Below are 22,775 nucleotides of genomic sequence, written 5' to 3'. Positions count from 1 at the left end.
ACAAGCTGGAGTAGCCATTCTAATCTCGAATAAAATTGACTTCCAACCCAAAGTTATCAAAAAAGACAAGGAGGGACACTTCATACTCATCAAAGGTAAAAATCTACCAAGATGAACTCTCAATTCTGAATATCTATGCTCCAAATACAAGGGCAGCCACATTCATTAAAGAAACTTTAGTAAAGCTCAAAGCACACATTGCACCTCACACAATATTAGTGGGAGACTTCAACACCCCACTCTCACCAATTGACAGATCCTGGAAACAGAAATTAACAGAGACAGATGGGCACTAACAGAAGTTATAAAACAAATGGATTTAATTAATATTTACAGAACATTTTAACCTAAAACAAAAAGATATACCTTCTTCTCAGTGCCACATGGTACCTCCACCAAAACTGACCATATAATTGGTTACAAAACAGGCCTCAACAGATACAAAAATATTGAAATTATCCCATGCATCCTATCTGATCACTATGGACTAAAGCTGATCTTCAATAACAACATAAATAATAGAAAGCCAACATTCACGTGGAAACTGAACAACACTCTACTCAATGATTCCTTGGTCAAGGATGAAATAAAGAAAGAAATTAAAGACTTTTTAGAGTTTAATGAAAATGAAGCCACAACATACCCAAACTTATGGGACACAATAAAGGCAGTCCTAAGAGAAAAATTCATAGCCCTGAGTGCCTCCAAAAAGAAACTAGAGAGAGCATATACCAGCAACCTGACAGCACACCTAGAACTAAAGGAAGCAAATTCACCGAAGAGGAGTAAACGGCAGGAAATAATCAAACTCTGGGCTGAAATCAACCATGTGGAAAGAAAAAGAACTATTCAAAGAATCAACCAAACCAGGAGACAGTTCTTTGAGAAAATCAACAAGATAGATAAACACTTAGCCAGACTCATTAGAGGGCACAGGGACAGTATCCTAATTAACAAAGTCAAAAATGAAAAAGGAGATATAACAACAGAACCTGAGGAAATACAAAACATCATCAGATCCTACTACAAAAGGCTATACTCAACAAAACTAGAAAAACTGGATGAAATGGACAACTTCCTAGACAGATACCAGGTACCAAACTTAAATCAGGATCAGATTAACGATCTGAACAGTCCCATTTTCCCTAAAGGAATAGAAGCAGTCATCAATAGTCTCCCAACCAAAAAAAAAAAAAAAAAAAAAAAAAAAAAAGACTAGGACCAGATGGGTTTAGTTCAGAGTTCTATCAGACCTTCAAAGAAGACCTAATTCCAGTTCTTCTCAAACTATTCCACAAAATAGAAACAGAAGGTACTCTACTCTACCCAATTCATTCTATGAAGCCACAATTACTCTGATACCTAAACCACACAAAGATCCAACAAAGATAGAGAACTTCAGACTAATTTCCCTTATGATTATCGATGTAAAAATACTCAATAAAATTCTCACTAACCGAATCCCAGAACACATCAAAACAATCATCCATCCTGACCAAGTAGGTTTCATTCCAGGGATGCAGGGATGGTTTAATATATGGAAATCCATCAATGTAATCCACTATATAAACAAACTCAAAGACAAAAAACACATGATCATCTCCTTAGATGCTGAGAAAGCATTTGACAAAATCCAACACCCCTTCATGATAAAAGTTTTGGAAAGATCAGGAATTCAAGGCCCATACCTAAACATAATAAAAACAATAAACAGCAAACCAATAGCCAACATCAAACTAAATGGAGAGAAACTCAAAGCAATCCCACTAAAATCAGGGACTAGACAAGGCTGCCCACTTTCTCCCTACCTATTCAACAAACTACTTGAAGATCTAGCCAGAGCAATTCGACAATAAAAGGACATCAAAGAGATACAAATTGGAAAGGAAGAAGTCAAATATCACTATTTGCAGATGATATGATAGTACATATAAGTTACCCCCAAAATTCCACCAAAGAACTCCTAAACCTGATAAACAGCTTCAGTGCAGTAGCTGGATATAAAATTAACTCAAATAAATCAATGGCCTTACTCTCCACAAATGATTAAAGGACCGAGAGAGAAATTATGGAAACAACACCCTTCTCAATAGTCACAAATAATATAAAATACCTTGGTGTGACTCTAGCTAAGGTAGTGAAAGATCTGTATGACAAGAACTTCAAGTCTCCGAAGAAAGAAATTGAAGAAGATCTCAGAAGATGGAAAGATCTCCCATGCTCATGGATTGGCAGGATTAATATAGTAAAAATGGCTATCCTGCCGAAAGCAATCTACAGATTCAATGTAATCCCCATCAAAATTCCAACTCAATTCTTCACTGAGTTAGAAAGGGCAACTTGCAAATTCATCTGGAAAAATAAAAAACCTAGGATAGCAAAAACTATTCTCAACAATAAAAGAACCTCTGGGGGAATCACCATGCCTGTCCTAAAGCTGTGATGCTGGCACAACTGGCGGTTATCATGTAGAAAAATGCGAATTGATCCATTCTTATCTCCTTGTACAAAGCACAAGTCTAAGTGGATCAAAGACCGCCACATAAGACCAGAGACACTGAAATTAATAGAGGAGAAATTGGGGGAAAACCTCGAAAATATGGGCACAGGGGAAAATTCCTGAATAGAACAGCCATGGCTTGTGCTGTAAGACCAAGAATTGACAAATGGTACCTCATAAAATTGCAAAGCTTCTGTAAGGCAAAAGACACTGTCAATAAGACAAAAAGGCCACCAGCAGATTGGGAAAGGATCCTTACCAATACTAAATCTGATAGGGGACTAATATCCAATATATACAAAGAGATCAAGAAGCTGAACTCCAGAAATTCAAATAACCCCATTAAAAATGGGGTTCAGAGCTAAACAAAGAATTCTCAACTGAGGAATACCCAATGGCTGAGAAGCACCTGAAAAAATGTTCAACATCCTTAATCATCAGGGAAATGCAAATCAAAACAACCTCGAGATTCTACCTCACACCAGTCAGAATGGCTAAGATCAAAAATTCAGGTGACAGCAGATGCTGGGGAGGATGTGGAGAAAGAGGAACACTCCTCCACTCCTGGTGGGATTGCAAGCTTGTACAACCACTCTGGAAGTCAGTCTGGATGTTCCTCAGAAAATTAGACATAATACTACCAGAAGAACCAGCAATACCTCTCCTGGGCATATAACCAGAAGTTCCAACTGGTAATAGGAACACATGCTCCACTATGTTTATGGTAGCCTTATTTATAATAGCCAGAAGCTGGAAAGAACCCAGATATCCCTCAACAGAAGTATGGATACAGAAAATGTGGTACATTTACACAATGGAGTACTACTCAGCTATTAAAAACAATGGATTTATGAAATTCTTGGACAAATGGATGTGTCTGGAGGATATCATCCTTAGTGAAGTAACTCAATCACAAACAGAGTCATTATATATGCACTCACTGATAAGTGGATATTAGCCCAGAATCATAGAACACCCAAGATACAATTTGCAAAACACTAGAAAATCAAGAAGAGGGAAGACCAATGGGTGGATACTTCATTCCTCCTTAGAAAAGGGAACAAAATACCCATGAAAGGAGTTACAGAGACAAAGTTTGGAGCTAAGATGAAAGGATGGACTATCCAGAGACTACCCCACCCGGGGATCCATCCCATAATCAGCCACTAAACCCAGACACTATTGCATATGCCAGAAAGGTTTTGCTGAAGGGACCCTGTTATAGTTATCTCATATAAGGCTATGCCAGTGCCTGGCAAATACAGAAGTGGATGCTCACAGTCATCTATAAGATGGAACACAGGGCCCCCAATGGAGAAGCTAGAGAAAGCACCCAAGGAGCTGAAGGGGTCTGCAACCCTATAGGTGGAACAACAATATGAACTAACCAGTACCCCCAGAGCTCATATCTCTAGCTGCATATGTAGCAGAAGATGGCCATCAATGGGAAGAGAAGACCCTTGGTATTGCAAACTTTATATGCCCCAGTACAGGGGAACACCAGAGCCAAGAAGCGGGAGTGGGTGGGTAGGGGAGCAGGGTAGGGGGAAGGTATAGGGAACTTTCGGGATAACATTTGAAATGTATTAAAGAAAATATCTAATAAAAAATTTAAAAAGAACTATTAAAATATTTTGAAATATCCAATTGACATAAATAATTTATAGACTTTCACTAATTGCATACTTAATTTTACAATCTAATTTGTGTTGGCTGATAAATGCTGAACTCTGAGTCCTAAACATATTTTCCTCCATAATTATTTATTGTTATTTTCTTTGGTAATAAAGTTCTTTAACTCAAAAAAAATAATTTGACAATTTCAGGAGAAATGGTTATTCTGTGGGGGAATTCTATAAAACAGTAGCAGCAGAATTTATGTCTGAACAAAAGAGAAATACTTTAAAATCTATTCAGGGCATGCTTGAAATTCAAATGAAATTATTACCATCTAGGGATATTGTTTATTTTTCTGCCAATTAAAAAATGAAAAGGCAGGAAAATCTCACACCACAGATAGCAACATAAAAAAAAACTTTATAACAAATGAACACATATGTGCACATGTTGTGCATACAAACACACACACACACACACACACACATGCACACCACAGGCATATATAGAAAAAGGCTCTTAGCAGGGCAGAGAGGGGCTTGGAACTGAAATCCATTTTTCTGCAGAAGAGCTGCAGATTTTTGATGATTGTGGCTGCTTGTGATGGGGCCTCCTCCCCCAATTTTGGATTGGTCCATGTAAACAAAGAAAGGGAAGCAGGTAGCACACAGTTTCAGGTAGACATGCTCAGGACAGGCCTTAAATATATTGGACCAGCCTTGGCAGGTCAGCCAAAAGAGGACACTTCTGGCAATAGGAAGAAACCCATTAGGCCTTAGTCTTAGGTCAGGAGGGTGAAAAGGACAGAACTTTTCAAATTTAGTTATATGCAGCCCATTTCCTAATCTCTCTGCCTGTAAGAGATACAACTGACTCCAAGTCTCTCAGAGTAAACACACACACACACACACACACACACACACACACACAACTTTCTCTGGTCTTAAGAGATTTCTCAGCAGTTAAAGTGATTGCCATGCAAGACAGAAGACCATAGTTCAGATCCTCCGGAACCCACCTAACATGGTTTGCTTGTAATTCCAACTTCTAAGGGCAAAGATAGGCAATCTCTGGAGCAAACTTGCCATATTGGCAAGCTCTGAGTTTGATTGCTAGACCCTGCTATGAATAAAGTGGAAGAGTGACACACAAAGATTACCAACACAAGCACTAGGCCTGCATATCTGAACACCTGTTCATAAATGGACCAACTTACATGCCAACATACATAAACATGCATGTGCATACAATACATACACACACACACACAAAGAAGAAAATCATTAGAAAGTAAACAAATAAACAAAAAAAAATAGTCTTCAGCTTCCTCAACATTAACATGAAATATCCTACTAGATATTAGACCTTATAAAGGAGCCTTATTCCTGAAAATTAATAAGCAGATCATTTACACAGGCAATGCCTACAATTTTAATTCTCTATAGGATTCTGGAGGGTCATGAACAAGATGACTTTATGGTCTATATAGAATGAATGTAATAGCTAGTACCATGGGGTCATGTGAAGGGTCATCAGGTCAATAGGATAGCCCAAATGACTAGCCCCACCTATGCTGCATTCTATCCGGTCTTCTAATTCTGAAGTGATGCAGAGTTTATTTTTGTAATATATTACTATTTGTTGAGCCTTTACTCTGCTGACAACAGCCCAGTGATAGTTGAAGTTAGTAAGAGCCACGAGTGGTGAAGAGCTAACACAGTTGGAAAGCTAGTAGGTGCTGCACAATTTGTAATGGTTGGTTAAATTTATATTTATACATTTGGCTGTTCATTTATTTCCATGTAGTTTTCAATTTCCATGATATTAGTTGATATTACTGGTGCACTTAAATGTGTGCAAACTGAAGATGCACATAATTTGAAGAGTAGTCTGGTCCTTATGGTTGGAACACAAAATATCATTAACTCTCACTTAATCAGTATGTATAAAAAGGTACAGTGCCTGAATAGCACGAGTCAATACTTTTCTGTGCCCCTTTCTTTTGTGAAAAGTGTTATTGGTCACAGAACACATAAAGCTGAAATTCCGAAAATGTTCCTGTCAACCCAATCTTAGTATTCATTAATGAAGTCAGAGTCATCCTTGCTTGTTTTGAAAATGAATCCCTGCACAAGTTCTCTGTGATGGTGACCTTCCCTATAGTTAATTTTAAGCACTCAATGCTGTAAACATTAACAGCAACAACAAAACAACTGCAATGCTTTCTACAATAGTATCAGCTCAAAGAAGATAATCCTCTGAGATTGGATCTAATCAAGAACTAAGGTGTTCAAAAGTTACTAGAATTACAAAATCCTTAATAGACATTATAGAGGACTGAGAAACATACCAGAGAGTCAAATGGTTAAAAAAGAAAGGGGGAGAATGACTACCTTACCCGACAGGAACCATTCTTGACTGTATGGAGGATTAAATGCATCAGGAATGACTGAAATATTCAATGAAGATAATAATAATTGACCCTAAAATGGATAGAATTGGAACCAATTGAACAGAAGTTGGAGAACTCAAAAAAAAAAAAATAGTGCTTCTTCAGGAACAGGACTTCTACTCACAGTCTTCTTCCTCTAGAATCAATTAGATTGAAGACAGCTGGAAGAGGCAGAGATTCTAGGAGGGCATGAACAGAAAGGTGTCAATGTCTTTGTTCTTGTTCCTATGTGAATGCAGAGAAAAGACCCTTGTCCTGAAAAGGATGCAATATGTCTTGTTTCACATCTCTCTGAAGGGCAGCTTCCTCACAGTTTATTTCCCTCAACACATCTTTTGATATCTATCAGCATGTGACAGAGTTACTGTTTTTTTTTCTTGACCCTGTTCAATGTCTCCTTTCTCCTACAGAATCTGTACCAGAACAGGTTTTTAGGCCTGGCTGCCATGGCGTCTCCATCTAGAAACTCCCAGAGCCGACGCCGGTGCAAAGAACCCCTCCGGTACAGCTATAACCCAGACCAATTCCACAACATAGACATCAGAAATGGTGCCCATGATGCTATCACCATCCCTCGCTCCACCAGTGACACTGACCTGGTCACTTCAGACAGCCGCTCTACACTCATGGTCAGCAGTTCCTACTATTCGATAGGGCACTCCCAGGATTTGGTGATCCACTGGGACATCAAGGAAGAAGTGGATGCTGGAGACTGGATTGGCATGTACCTTATTGGTGAGTACATTATCATCCATGGCTCTAATCATTGGAGTCACTGATTCATCTGAATAGTCTGACGGTGTGCTGTGAAAAGGACGGTCTTATGTGAATGGTTTGTTAGCACAACAAAAGTCCTATTCATAATTCACTTAAATTTTTGAGATAATAATACAATTATATATAATTCCCCTTTCCATTTCTTCCCTCCAAACTCTTCTATGTACCTGTCTTGTTTTTTCAAATCCACAGCTTTTTTCTCTTTGTTGTTAAATGTACATGTATGTGTATACATGCATAATATAGATAGCATAAGAGTCTCTGAATACAGCCTTCTCATTCTGTATAATATTACTTGTATGTATGACTTGATGGCTGATTGTTTGGTATTGAACAACCAGTTGGTATACTCCTCTCTGGGAGAAGCTAGCTTTCACGATATCACTCTACAATGTAAATACAAGCACAATCAGCTGAGTTATACTATAGTGTAGTGTTTCTCAGCCTGTGAGTTGCAACCCCTTTGGGGGTTAAATGACCCTTTCATAGGGATCACTTAAGACCATCAGAAAATACAGACATTTACACTACAATTCATAATAGTAGCAAAATTACAGTTATGAAGTAGCAACAAAATACCTTTTTGGTTGGGGATCACCACAACATGTGGCACTGTATTAAAGAGAAACAACATTAGGAAGGTTGAGAATTAGTCATCTGTACAGTGCTTTCACACATTTCGATGCACAACACCAGATTTAATACTATTCACTATTACAGAAATGAATGTACATTATGAGCAATTTATAACCTGGTTCATTTTTTCTGTTAAAATATTTTGTCTGACTAATTAGTCAGAAAACAATTAGGAAAATATTTGATTCTCTTGACAGCTCTACATAGTGTAATTAATTATATCTGTATGTATGTGTGTGTGCATGTATATAATAAAAATAAAGCAATATACATTTTGATGTTTTTACACAAATAGTAGTTACTAGATATATTCAACTTCTGATCAGAAAAACTTAACAGATCTTAAAATCAAGCTTTCAAATAAAATAACGCCCACTTAAAACAGAGATGGAGAAATGTCAGCAGCCCATCAAGCAGACATGTTTAGCCCATGGTATTTGTTGTATATTTGACGATCAACACTAAATATCTAGATATTTCACAATAGAACCATACTTTTTGATGTCTTGACAAAAGACCCCATTTAGGCAGACTTAGTCTATAAAGCCAGCAGGACTCCAATTAGCTAAGCTTAAGCAAGCATTCATTACTTCCTTTGCACTAGTCTGAATCTTCAGATTTTTCACAATCCCACTCCTGCTTACCTTTAACTGGGATTGTGATTTATCACTGGAAGGAATTTTTTTGTTGTGTGTGCACATATACAAGTACATAACTTTAAATCAACTCTTTACATTCCATATTTTATCCCCCCCCCCTGTCCACCCTCAGACTATTCCACATCCCATAGCTCCTCTCCAAGCCCACCCCCCTTGTCCCCCACCCCTCACCCCACCCAACCTCTAAACTCCCTGGGGCCTCCAATCTCTTGAGGGTTAGGTGCATCATCTCTGAATGAACACAGACCTGGCAGTCCTCTGCTATATGTGTGTTGGGGGCTTCATATCAGCTGGTGTATGCTGTCTGTTTGGTGCTCCAGTGTTTGAGAGATCTTGGGGATCCAGATTAATTGAGACTGCTGGTCCTCCTACAGGATCACTCTTCTCCTCAGCTTTTTTTAGCCTTCCCTAATTCAACAACAGGGGTCAGCTGCTTCTGTCCATTGGTTGGGTGCAAATATCTGCATCAGACTCTCAGTTGCTTGTTGGTTTTTTTTGGAGTGAGGTCATGCTAGGCCCCTTTCTGTGAGCACTCCACAGCCTCAGTAATAGTGTCAGGCCTTGGGACCTCCCCTTGAGCTGGATCTCACTTTGGGCCTGTCGCTGGACCTTCTTTTCATCCCTGAAATTCTTTCAGACAGGAACAATTATGGGTCAGAGTTGTGCCTGTTGGATGGCTACTCTCTCCCTCATTTGATGCCCTGTCTTCCTGCTGGAGGTGGGCTCAATAAGTTCCCTCTTCCTACTGTCAAGAATTGCATCTAAAGTCCCTCCCTTTGAGTCCTGAGAGTGTCTCACTTCCCAGGTCCCTGGTGCATTCTGGAGGGTTCCCCCAACTTTCTATCTTCTGAGGTTGCCTGTTTCCACTCTTTCTGGTGGCCCTCAGGGCTTTAGTCCTTTTCCCTTACCCAATACCAGATCAGGTTCCCCTCTCTCCCCCCACACTCCTTCCCACCCCCCCCCCCCACCTCGCATCCACTTTCCCTCCCAGGTCTCTCCCTCCCTCCCCACTTGTGATTGCCTTCTTCTCCCTCCCAGGAGGGACTGAGGCAACCTCACTTGGGCCCTTCAGCTTGTTGGTTTTTTTCAGTTCTGTGGACTGTATCTTCGGTATTCTGTACTTTTTTTTTCTAACATCCATTTATTATTGAGTACATACCATGCATGCCCTTTTTGGGTCTGAGTTACCTCGCTCAGGATAATATTTTCTTCCCTCAGTTTGTGAACATTGATGGCATTTTGTAAAGTTAAGGAAAAAAATAGAAACAAGTGTGTTAGAGAAGATAATGAGTAATTGATACTTACTGAGTGTGAACCACAGAAGGACAAATGAGCTGGTTGGTTTTAGTCCACTTGACACAAGCTAGAGTGACCTGGGAAGAAGGAATCTTAGTTGAGGAATTGTGCTCACCAGATTATTCTGGGTGTGATTGAGGTCAGAGGGCACAATACACTGTGGGTGGCATCATCCCATGGCAGAGCTCAAGCATATAGACCATACTAGATTTTGTCACATTGTGATACTTGTTACCTTGCAAGGATAGAAGGTCAATCACAGATTCCATGGGGGGATGAAAGCATTAGAATGTCCCTATTAGAGGAACAGGGAAGTACAGAGGCAGAGGGAAGCACAAAAAGAAGATGGAGGAAGTGATAAAAAAATAAGGCTGCTAGAAACTCACCCCCACAGAGAAGATAAGGGTAGTGTTAGGAAAAGGAAGAGACCATTGTCCATATTGAGTTTCATGAAACTTTGAGTGAATAAGATCTGGTCTTAACATGACATTTTTGTCTGAGCCAAAAGAACCTTAATTCATCATTTCAGAAGCTTAATCTGACAATTTGTTATTGTCATAGCAGCTACATTCATATAGCTGTGATGCTATTTAAAGCTGAATGGCAACACTTTAAATAACATCATACTTCAAACATAATTTCTCAATCCAAACTTATCTGTAAATCTTAGTAGTTTATAATTTGTGTGTCCTTAGTAACTTACTCTCTGGATTTGTTATCTTGAATAAGCTCAAGTCACAGACTTAGATCTATAAATGTAGGGTGAGTAGTTATTCATCTGACCTGTCATTTCCAGATGAGGAAATGCAGTGTAGCACTCCCACAGACATGAAGCTGCCTCTCACGGCAGTAGAGTTCCCACTGTTATTTTGAACAACATCAAGAATGTGCTGTTCTACATCAGTAAGGCAGAGAATGCCCAAGCAGAGCCGAACTATGATGCATTTTGTTGTTATATGACTTCTAGACTTCTCTAGCCAAATACTAGTTTCTTCTGCTGTAAGAAGGTAAAGATATCTGTACAAGGAAGGTGATGTTGACTCTTCAATGACATTGTTACCAAGGACACATGCTGCCCTTAACTAGGGCCATAGGATTCTAGCAATGGGCTGGAGCATTATAGCATTTGGTTGCTTTTATTTACAGAATGGCTATCATGAGATAGGTAATAGCAAGACATTATTCTTGAAGGGTGATAGTATAGAGAAGGATCCTGTGGATTCAGTAATAGGTAGAACAGTGTTGAAGGTATAATTACACCTAATCTTTAAGTGGTGTTTCAGAGCTATAGTAATAAAAGCAGCATGGTACATGCATAAAAATGGATACATAGGGACTCAGAAATAAACTCATGTAGGTATAGGAGGAGAAGGAGGAGGAGGAAATAAACTGGTTAACGAAAGCAAAGCTAGTGCTTGCATAATGAAATGCACATTGCCAAGAAACTGGTTCAAAATCACTGGCTATCAGAAAAATACAAATTCAAGAGGCATTGAGATTACACCACATCCATTCATAATAGCAGTCATGAAGAGAACAAATACCAAATATTGCCAAGAATGCAGACAATAAGGAACTCTTTATACCATGCTCATGGAATATAAACTACTCTAAACAGGTAGAAATCAATATGGAGCTTCTTCGTACACCTAGAGCTTTCATATGACCTACATATATTTTCTTGGATCCAAGTCAGTTATCACAGAGATACATTCACATTAGTGATTACTAGTCACAGTCTTATTAACAATAGCACAGTTGTAGTACCAACCCCAGTGTCTAACAACAGGAGAATAGATTAAGAAAATAAGGGACATGGTTGGAAAGATGACTCATCTGTTAAGATAACTGGCTGCTGTTCCAGAGAATCCAGGTTCAATTGCCAGCATCCACATGGCAAAACCAGCAGCACCCAACTGTCAGTAACTCTGCTCCAGGGGGTCGGACACCCTAGAGACATGTGTGTCAGAACACCAATGTACGTAAAACAAAGTAAATACATTTGAAAAGGCAAGATGATAGATAGATAGATAGATAGATAGATAGATAGATAGATAGATTGTTAGACAGATAGATAGATTGTTAGATAGATAGATAGATTGTTAGATAGATAGATAGATTGTTAGATAGATAGATAGATTTTTTTTATCTGAAGGAAGAATAAAGTCATGCCATTTGCACAAAACTGGAGGTCATCATAATACACAAATTAAGCCAGTCTCAGACAGAAAAATGTTGCATGTTTTCTCTCGGTTATGAGTCCTAAACTAATGTGTGTGTGTGTGTGGGTGTGTGTGTGTGTGTGTGTGTGTGTGTGTGTGTGTGTGTGTCTGTCTGTCTGTCTGTCTGTCTGTCTGTCTGTGTGTATACAATAAAAACAAACTGGAGAATAAGAAAATTAGTACAAGCAGGGTAAAGAAAAGCAAGGTATGGATGCAAGTACAATTAGAGCACATTATATACCTGTATGCAAATTACCTTGTGTAGTCCTGTTTGGTGAAATTTTAAAAATAAAAGGTGTAAGGAGGGCCAGGATGGAAAAAGTGATGATATAAAGTGATATAGAGTCTATGAGAAAGATAGCTGGACTCTGGAAGGCAAGCACCATCAGACATCTCTAAATCTATTCATTCACAAATGAAGAACAAGTCAAAATTTTGAAGACTTTTACATATTTTATACAACTAAGAACTATTTTTAAAAAATAATTTAAGAGCCATTGCACTAGTTGTCAGTGATTATGACTTCCTGTTTATTGAGACATTTAAGAACTAAGAATATTCCTCTGCCACGTGTTGAGTGAAAAAAATGCTCTGTTTTGGTGGTATCTTTGAATAGTTCCAACTCTCCATATGATTCCAAATGTTAGCATTTATATCATTTGCTCTTTTTCTTTGCTGCACCTAAATATGCTGTTGGCTGATGTGCTTCTCTGCTTTCCCCTTTTCCTTTGGCTCTATAGGTGAAGTCTCATCTGAAAACTTTCTGGATTATAAGAACCGTGGAGTCAATGGTTCTCACAGAGGCCAGATCATCTGGAAGATTGATGCCAGCTCTTACTTTGTGGAATGTGAGTACTTTCACCACATTTCACATTCCTATGGCCCAGAAGACACAGTGGATCAGAATTAAGCTGTATTCTTTTTAATTCTATTGGGGTGAATCCACTTAGAAAGGTGCTTAGGAACCATGTAAAAGCAGAGACAGGCTTAATGAGAGTCTTAAAATGATTTTCAGTAGATAGTTCTACCAGAATTGCAAATAGCCAAGCAAATCCACCCATGCCACTCTTTTAATATTATGAAGGTCTCTGTTCATGTCTACAAGCCTTTAGACTCAGGACACTTTAACACATGTCCTTTAGGCTTTCACACCTTGTCTAAATTAAGTGATGGATGAAACCATATCATCTCACCATGTGTCCTGCCTTTTAGTTTGGCCCTTGTTTTACTCACACTCCTCCAGGCTCACTGTCCATGTCTCTAGTACATTGGTGGTATTTCACATGCCCCCTGTCAGCTTCTGGATTTTGCTGCAATTGCATAGTATTCAGATTATAGACCATTAATATCGGGTAATTACTTTGACTATTTATCTTCTTACATTTATGGATATATAAAGTTGGTACTGCATCTTACTGATATATTTTCTAGAATTTCTTCTGTCCTTAGAAATAAATCCTTTCTAAAGATGTGACAGGATTATTTCCATAGGTCCCCATATAGATGCACTTCCTGTACATTTGGTATCCTGTACAAGAGGTACCACATTTGTAATACACACATAAAATTACAGACTATCTTTTAAAAAAATCCTTTTATTTTGCATGGAGAGTGCATCTGCCCCTGTGCTTTTCAGAAGCAAGCTGTTACACCAGGCCATGTGTCCAGAGGACTTACCATTATCTAGGCAGTATCAAAGGCACAGGTGGTTATCTGATAGTCTTGCTAAGAATAGCAACTTCCAAATCTCATGCCTAATGAGAACTGCTTCCTAGCCCACCCAACCATACCACCCAGTGTCATACCATGATTTTAATCCATCATCAAGTTAAAGGCAAGAAGAACATGAAAGTACAATTTTTTCGTATTTTCTGCCACTTAGAAAGTATTGTTTCATTCATTTAAACAAATACGACAAACATGGAATAGACTATAATCCTAGCAACTTAGTCCTCAGCCACTTTTTTACCTTCTCCAGCAGCCTTGCCTTAGTCATGCTAATTCATGCTCTCATAAATAGTATCACTTATCAAAAAAGAACATGGTGTTGATTAATGTGTAAAGATAATTCAACAAGTGACAGTTAGCAGAAGCCTCCACATTTTCAATAAGAAACAAAAGAAAAAGCATTTGTATTAATAGCAATTGTCCAACATCATCAATGATTTCAAGCCAACCTGCACAGAACATGCCCCCAAATTTAAATTGAGAGTCAGAGTCCTCAGAAAATTGGACATAGTACTACCGGAGGATCCAGCAATACCTCTCCTGGGCATATATATCCAGAAGATGTTCCAACTGGTAAGAAGGACACATGCTCCACTATGTTCATAGCAGCCTTATTTATAATAGCCAGAAGCTGGAAAGAACCCAGATGCCCCTCAACAGAGGAATGGACACAAAAAATGTGGTATTTGCACAATGGAGTACTACTCAGCTATTAAAAATAATGAATTTATGAAATTCCTAGGCAAATGGATGGACCTAGAGGGCATCATCCTGAGTGAGGTAACCCAATCACAAAAGAACTCACATGATATGTACTCACTGATAAGTGGATATTAGCCCAGAAACTTAGAATACCCAAGATACAAGATACAATTTGCAAAACACATGAAACTCAACAAGAATGAAGACCAAAGTGTGGACACTTTGCCCCTTCTTAGAATTGGGAACAAAACACCCATGGAAGGAATTACAAAGACAAAGTTTGGAGCTAAGACGAAAGAATGGACCATCTAGAGACTGCCATACCCAGGGATCCATCCCATAATCAGCATACACTAGCAAGATTTTGCTGAAAGGGCCCTGATATAGCTGTCTCTTGTAAGACTATGCTGGGGCCTAGCAAACATAGAAGTGGATGCTCACAGTCAGCTATTGAATGGATCACAGGGCCCCCAATGGAGGAGCTAGAGAAAGTACCCAAGGAGCTAAAGGGATCTGTAACCCTATAGGTGGAACAACAATATGAACTACCCAGTACCCCCCCACCCCCACCCAGAGCTCGTGTCTCTAGCTGCATATGTATCAGAAGATGGCCTAGTTGGCCATCATTGGAAAGAGAGGCCCCTTGATCTTGCAAACTTTATATGCCTCAATACAGGGGAATGCCAGGGCCAACAAGTGGAAGTGGGTGGGGAGGGGAGTCGGGAGGGGAGGGTATGGGGGACTTTTGGGATAGCATTGGAAATGTAAATGAAGTAAATTTAAATTGAGAGTCAGAACCCGCCCACAAATTTAAATAGGGAATCAGAATATGCCCCTGATAGTCAGAAAACGCCCACAAATTTACATAGGGAGTCAGAACATGCCCCTGAGAGTCAGGATACACCCACAAATTTAAATAGGGAGTCAGAACACACCCATAAATTTAAATTGAGAGTCAGTACATGTCCCTGAGAGTCAGAACATACCCACAAATTTAAATTGAGAGTCAGAACACGCCCCTGATAGTCAGAAAACGCCCACAAATTTAAATAGGGAGTCAGAACATGCCCGTTTTCCATTTCCTACTGTAGACCTATTTCTTTCTTCCAAATGGTAAATAACTGAGAAATAGACATTTTAAAAAACAACTAATGTCTAAGTATAGTGCCAGTTCTTAATGATAGATGCAAAGATACAGCTATTAAGTTTACAAAGCATTTTTCTTTAAATTTGCTTAGTGTAACCATATACGTATAATATATGACATATAGTTATAGTATAAAATATATAGAATGTAATGTGTAGTATATAATGTATAATATGTAATATATAATTAATATAATATATAATATATAACATATATCTAACTATTCACATATAAATTCTTTTTTATTATAATCAACCCTCCCCCAATAAATATCAAATCTACCATGTATTCCCTACCAACCCAACTTTTGTCCTCAGGAAATGGACATAATACTACTAGACCTTTTTAGCCAACACTTATTATAAATAACTTCTATCCCAGATCCTAGTAGGTAGCTTGCTTCCATCCAAAGTTTGACAAGCTGAAATTCCACTGTCAGTATTTATCTCAGCATTAATGACTTATAAGTGTGCATAGGAATGGCCCATTATTCTCTCTGCACACAGCACTCAATGACTTTTCTAGCTCAAAGATTCAAATTATTCCACATAGTCCAAAGGCATAAAATCCACATGGTTGGGTTTATAATAGTCTAAGGAATAGCTTGAGAGACCACAGATGTCAGCGCAGATTACTCTATCCAGCAAAACCCAGTAGAAATCAATCAATTAGAAACATAGAGAACAATATAAAGAATCAACAAAACCAAGAGCTGTTTTGTGAGAAAATCAACAACATAGACAAACCCTTAGCTAAGGAAAAGGCACAGAGATAATATCCAAATTAATAAGATCAGAAATAAAAAAGAGAGAGAGGGAGAGAGAAATAACAACAGAAACTCAGGAAATGAAAAAAAAATCATTAGGTCTTATTTCAAATGCCTGTACTCAGGAAAATATAAATGAAATGGGTTAATTTCCAGACAGTTACCACATACCAAAGTTAACTCAAGGTTACATAAACTATCTAACCAGACCCATAACCCATAAGAAAATAGGCCCAGTAATTAAAAGTCTCCTAACCAAAAACTGTTCAGGGCCAGAGGTTTCATTGCAGAAGTTTATCAGACATTCAAAGAAGAGCTAATACCAATACTCCTCAAACTATTCCACAAAATAGAAACAGAAAGAACACTACCTAATTCATTCTATGAGGTCACAGTTACCTTGATACCTAAACTACAATAGGCTCAAAAAAGAAAAAGAACTTCAGACCAATTTCACTTATGAATGTTGATGCAAAAATACTCAATAAAATTCTTGCAAATTGAATCCAAGAACACATCAAAAACTGTGATCAAGCAGGCTTCACCCCAGGGATGCAAGGATGGCTCAATATACAAAATTCCATCAACATAATCCACAATGTAAACAAACTGAAAGAGAAAAATCACATCATCTCATTAGATGATGCTGAAAGGGTTCAAATCCCCATAGGAAGAACAAAGTCAACCAAGCAGACTCCCCTAGAGCTCCCAGGGACTAAACTATGAACCAAAGAGTACACATGGATGGACCCATGGCTCCAGCTGCATATGTAGCAGAGGATGGCCTTATCTGGTATTAAGGGGAGGGGAGAGCCTTGGTCCTGCAGAGGATTGATGGGAGTAGGTGGGTGAAGGCGCTCCTTCATAGAAGCAGAGGGGAGGGGATATTGGATAGGGGATTCACGGAGGGTAACCCAGGAAGGGGGATAACATTTGAAATGTAAATAAATAAAATAACCAATAATATATATGTATATATATAGTGACAAAATCTAACACCCCTTCATGTTAAAAGTCTTGGAGAGATCAGGGATTCAAGGCACATAGCTAAACATAATAAAAGCAATATGCCACAAGCCAATAGCCAACATCAAATTAAATGGAGAGATACATAAAGCAATTACAATAAAAGAAGGGACAAGAAAAGAATGTCCACTCTCTCCCTATAAATTCAATATAGTTCTTGAACTTCTAGCTAAAGCAATAAGACACCAAAAGTAGAATGATGGAATGCAAATTGGAAAGGAAGAAGCGGAGGCATCACTATTCTCAGATGATAGGATAGTATATACATAAGCAACCTTCAAAATTCTACCAAAGAACTCCTACAGCTGATAAATAACTTCAGTAAAGTGGCAAGACATAAAATTAACTCAAATGAATCAGTAGCCCTCCTTTAGTAATAAACTGGCAGAGAAGGGAAACATCATCGTCCACGATAGCCACAAATAATATAAAATATCTTGATGTAACTCTAACCAAACCAGTAAAAGATCTGTGCACAAGAACCTCAAATCCCTGAAGAAAGAAACCGAAGAAAATACAGGAAGATGGAACGATCTCCCATGCTCACGGATAGGTAGGATTAAAAGAGTGAAAATGACCATCTTACCAAAAGCATTCTACAGATTCAGTGCAATTCCCATCAAAATTCTTACACAATTTTTTACAAGCCTTGAAAGAGCAATTTTTCAAACTCATATGGAAAAACAAAAAGCCCAGGATAGCCAAAAACAATCCTAAACAATGAAAGAACCTCTAGAGGAATCACCATTCCTGATGTAGTACCCCAAGCTATACTATAAACCATATAGAGCAATAGTCCCCAGGCCTGCATGGAAGCCAGAGCCATCTGGTTCTCAGGCTCTTGGGCACCCTGGCACTGCTGAATACTGCAGAAGAGCTGAGAATGGAGTGGGGGCCCCATAGGCTGAATCTAGCCCAGGGCTGAGGGGGAAGAGAGGGGAAAGCTCCATCTGGGCCCTTGGCTTGACTTGGTGGAAGCCGTGGCTGGGAGCACTGAGAGACCTTCTGCAGGAGATTAGGTGGTCGGCTTTTTAGGTGAAGGCCTGTTCCATTGCTCCCCACAGTGAATCTCAATGAAAAGAGGCAGTCCATGGTTTAAAGACATTTATGGTCATGGCAGAAAGTAGATGAATAAAACTATAGCCCAGTTCTCAGGGGCGAGCCTGGGGTTAAATACCCTTTGCAGGGAGGAGTGTCTGGGAAAGGAAATTTGTTGGCTAAGTCTCCAGGCCTTTAGGTACCTCATTAAAATGGAGATCTGTCTTGAGGCTATGTGACCACGTCCTCTACCTGTGGAGGGGGCTTGTGGAAGGGCCTTTCATTGATGGAAGGACATATCTATGAAGTGCTGAGGCCTCATGTCAGGAACCTAGTGTCCAGGAGCATGGCAAAATGCCTGCCATCCCTCAAGATCACCAGGGTTTCCAGCCTGTGCTGGACCAAGAACTATGCTGCCTTTCACAGTAAATAATAACCCCACGGCTCTCCCAGCCCTGCACCTCACCCAGGCAACACAACAGAGCCGGCCCAACTGGTATGAGCCCAGGTGAGTGGGTCCCAAGTGCATGAGAGCAGGTGAGCTGGCTCTGTTCCTTGCCAACCATAGCACTGGGTGAACTAACCCTGGCACTGCTGGAGAGCTCTCCCTGATGGTGTGAGTGCAAGCGAGTTGGCAGGCTGACAGCTAGCTCAGCTACCACCCAGGCCTGGATCCAGGGCTTTGAGTTGGTTTATCCAGCATCTACCCCATCTGTGCCTCTGTGAACTGCTGGAACAAGGGAAAGAGTGGGTCCTACAGATCCAGAGCTGCAGGATCTCCATGACACAGGGACATATCAAGAGGAGTCCTGGAGAGGATCCAGTATTGACAGCGTAGCAGAACCAGAGGCCTCAAATCAGATCAAGGATTCATTGCAACCAATATTTGCCAATAAAGATGTGTAAGCAGAAGGGTGTACTGTGGAGACACACTGAGACACACTACAACTTCCACAACGAGATTTTTTTTTTCGATTGAGGGAAGAGGTTTCAAGGATGGAGAAACGATATGAAGCAATGGGGAGATGAGTGGGAGTGGGGTTCATGATGTGAAATTCACAAAGAATCAATAAAGCACTAAATAAAAAACACAATCCTATACTCTCACCAACCAAGGGTGAGAAAAGAGACTCAGGAATGTAGAAATGACTTGATATTGCTGAGAGGAGACTAGTCAAGACGCACACCTCCAAGTCAGAATGCTTTTTCCAAAGGATAACGATTTCAGCAAATTCAAAGTTACAAATACTATTTATTTTAATAAAATATCCATTAGTGAAGCACACTATTTCTTTTAAAGGGAAGTCCCTGTCTGCAAAATCTTGTGTTTTTGTCCCCCCTTTGGTGTAAGAAATATAAAAGGAGTCACTATTTGGTACACTATTTGATACACTATTACTGTATTCTAGCTCTGAATCAACTATGACAATTGAAAGTTGCTGCCTATGCAGCAGGTCAGTTAACCTGAGCTCCTCACATGTGCGTTGATTTCTATGCCCAAAGTTCTGAGATGCCATGACTAGTGAGTGGACTTTCCTGAGTGCAGAAACAGCAGGCCTAAATGGTTTTTTTTCCCCTGAAGAATTATTTTACAAGAAATCTATTCTTTTTGTTCTAACTTAACAAGAAATGGATAATATATTTTAACTCTGTCTAACAGACTAGAAAAGAGATTTGCTTGGGGCCAAAGAAGAGGGACCCTGACGTGAAAGAGAAATTGGGGGATGCACAAACATTGTCCAGTGGAGTACTATGTCCCTTTAGCTCCCTGCCAAAGAATCCAATCCTTGTCCTACACCTGTCCATTATTCTATAAGGCACGTACAAGCAGTGCATTTACATGATTAAAACATGGATCTCTATGATGTGCACCTGGTGGGCAACCATCATCATAGGTTCCTCTATGTGTGGGGACCATGTCTTAGAACTGAGAACACATAAGCCCTTTGTACAAATAATGCCACGGGTGGTGATTATAACAATTTCAAATGGCATCCTGATTTGTATGACCAGCTGGAAGCCTCTGCGGTTATTATCTAACCAAAGAGCTAAAGGCATCACTGCAACTCTCTCATCCTTCTGAAGAGTCATGGATTTATACTCTATCCATGGTCACAGTGCAACTTTATCGGGTAAATTTGAAGAGTCTGCCTTATTGTTATTTAGTTTTCCTTTGATGCAGTTTAAGGCATATTAGTTACTTTTCTTGTTGTTGTGAGAAAATACCTGGCAAAAGCAGTAAGAATATTTCTGGCTGAAAATTTAAAGGGCTAAAGACTGTTATGTACAGGAAGGTGTGGCAGTGGGATCTTGAGGTAATTATGGTTGTAAGACTGTGAGGGAGCTGCTCACAGTGGTCAGAAAACAGAAAAAAAATGAGTGAACGCTGATGCTCTTGTTTTCAGATTTTTCTCCTTTTTATTTGGTCCAAAACTCCAGCTCATAGGAAAGTGCTGCCATGGTCACTCTTCCCTCCCCACTGCCAGCCACAGCTAAACCTCTCTGGAAATACTCTCAAAGGCACGCTTGGAAATGTCTTCACCAGATGACTTTCCATCTACTGGAGAATGAATATAAACTACCTCACATCTGTTTTCTGAACAAAATATTGGTTACTTTACTTTTTTTTTATCTTTTACTGGATATTTTCTTCATTTACATTTCAAATGTTATACCCTTTCCTGTTTTCCCCTTGTCTTAGTCAGGGTTTCTATTCCTGCACAAACATCATAACCAAGAAGCAAGTTGGGGAGGAAAGGGTTTATTCAGCTTACACTTCCATACTGCTGTTCATCACCAAGGAAGTAAGGACTGGAACTCAAGCAGGTCAGAAAGCAGGAGCTGATGCAGAGGCCATGGAGGGATGTTCTTTACTGTCTTGCTTCCCCTGGCTTGCTCAGCCTGCTCTCTTATTGAAACAAGATTACCAGCCCAGAGATGGTCCCACCCACAAGGGGCCTTTCCCCCTTGATCACTAATTGAGAAAATGCCTTACAGTTGGATCTCATGAAGGCATTTCCTCAACTGAAACTCCTTTCTCTGTGATAAATCCAGCTGTGTTAAGTTGACACAAAACTAGCCAGTACACCCCTATCGAAAGCCCCTATCCTATCCCCACCCCTTCCTGCCTCTCTGCCTTATCATTCCCCTATAATGGGGCATCAAGCCTTCACAGGACCAAGGTCCTCTACTCCCATCGATGCCTGACAAGGTCACCCTCTGCTACCTATGAGGCTAAAGCCATAGGTCTCTCCATGTGTCCTCTTTGGTTGTTGGTTTAGTCCCTGGGAGCTCTGGAGAGTCTGGTTGGTTGATATTTTTGTTCTTTCTATAGGATGGAAAACCCCTTCAGCTCCTTCAGTCCTTTTTCTAACTCCTCCATCAGGAACCCAGTGCTCAGTCCAATGTTTGACAGTGAGCATCTGCCTCTGTATTTTCAGGCTCTGGGAGAGTCTCTCAGGCAACAGCTATATCAGGCTCCTGTCAGCAAGCACTTCTTGGTGTCTGGGTTTGGCAACTGTACATGGGATGGATTCCCAGGTGGGGCAGTCTCTGGATGGTCTTTCCTTCAGTCTCTTCTCCTCACTTTGTCTCCGTATTTCCTCCCATGAGTATTTTGTTTCACATTCTAAGGACTGAAGCATCCACACTTTGGTCTTCCTTCTTCTTGAGCTTCATGTGGTTTGTGAATTGTATCTTGGATATTCCATGCTTTTGAGCTAATATCCACTTATCAGTGAGTGCATATCATGTGTGTTCTTTTGTGATTGCATTATCTCACTCAGGATGATATTATCTAGTTCCATCCATTTGCCTAAGACTTTCTTGAAGTCATTGATTTTAATAGCTGAGTAGTACTCCATTGTGTAAATTTACCACATTTTCTTTATCTATTCTTCTGTTGAAGGACATCTGGGTTCTTTCCAGCTTCTGGCTATTATAAAGAAGGCTGCTATGAACATAGTGGAACATGTGTCCTTATTACATGTTGGAACACCTGTTAGGTATATGCCCAGGAATGGTAAAGCTGAGTCATCAGGTAGTACTATGTCCAATTTTCTGAGGAACCGAAAGACTGATTTCCAGGGTTGTTGTACCAGCTTGCAATCCCACCAAATATGGCAGAGTGTTCCTCTTTCTCCACATCCTTGACAGCATCTGCTGTCACCTGAGTTTTTGACCTTAGCCAACCTGACTGCTGTGAAGTGT

The 22,775-nt window shown here is 39.7% G+C and overlaps 1 protein-coding gene across 12 annotated transcripts in view; it reads left to right on the top strand.

Moving 5' to 3' along the window:
- The window catches only part of Hecw1 (HECT, C2 and WW domain containing E3 ubiquitin protein ligase 1), a 296,852-nt gene that overhangs the window by 138,328 nt on the left and 135,749 nt on the right, over positions 1–22,775 (top strand). For all 12 annotated transcript variants that reach the window (XM_006516816.4, XM_006516813.4, XM_006516815.4 and 9 more), the window contains 2 exons: positions 6,980–7,304; positions 12,900–13,007. In XM_006516816.4, coding sequence (XP_006516879.1) covers positions 6,980–7,304; positions 12,900–13,007 — 433 coding nt within the window. The remainder of the gene's footprint in view (positions 1–6,979; positions 7,305–12,899; positions 13,008–22,775) is intronic.

Source organism: Mus musculus, chromosome 13 (assembly GCF_000001635.26).
Source record: "Mus musculus strain C57BL/6J chromosome 13, GRCm38.p6 C57BL/6J".
NCBI classification, from domain to species: domain Eukaryota; kingdom Metazoa; phylum Chordata; class Mammalia; order Rodentia; family Muridae; genus Mus; species Mus musculus.
Note: the sequence above shows the minus strand (reverse complement) of the source record. Positions and strands in the feature narration are given on the sequence as shown.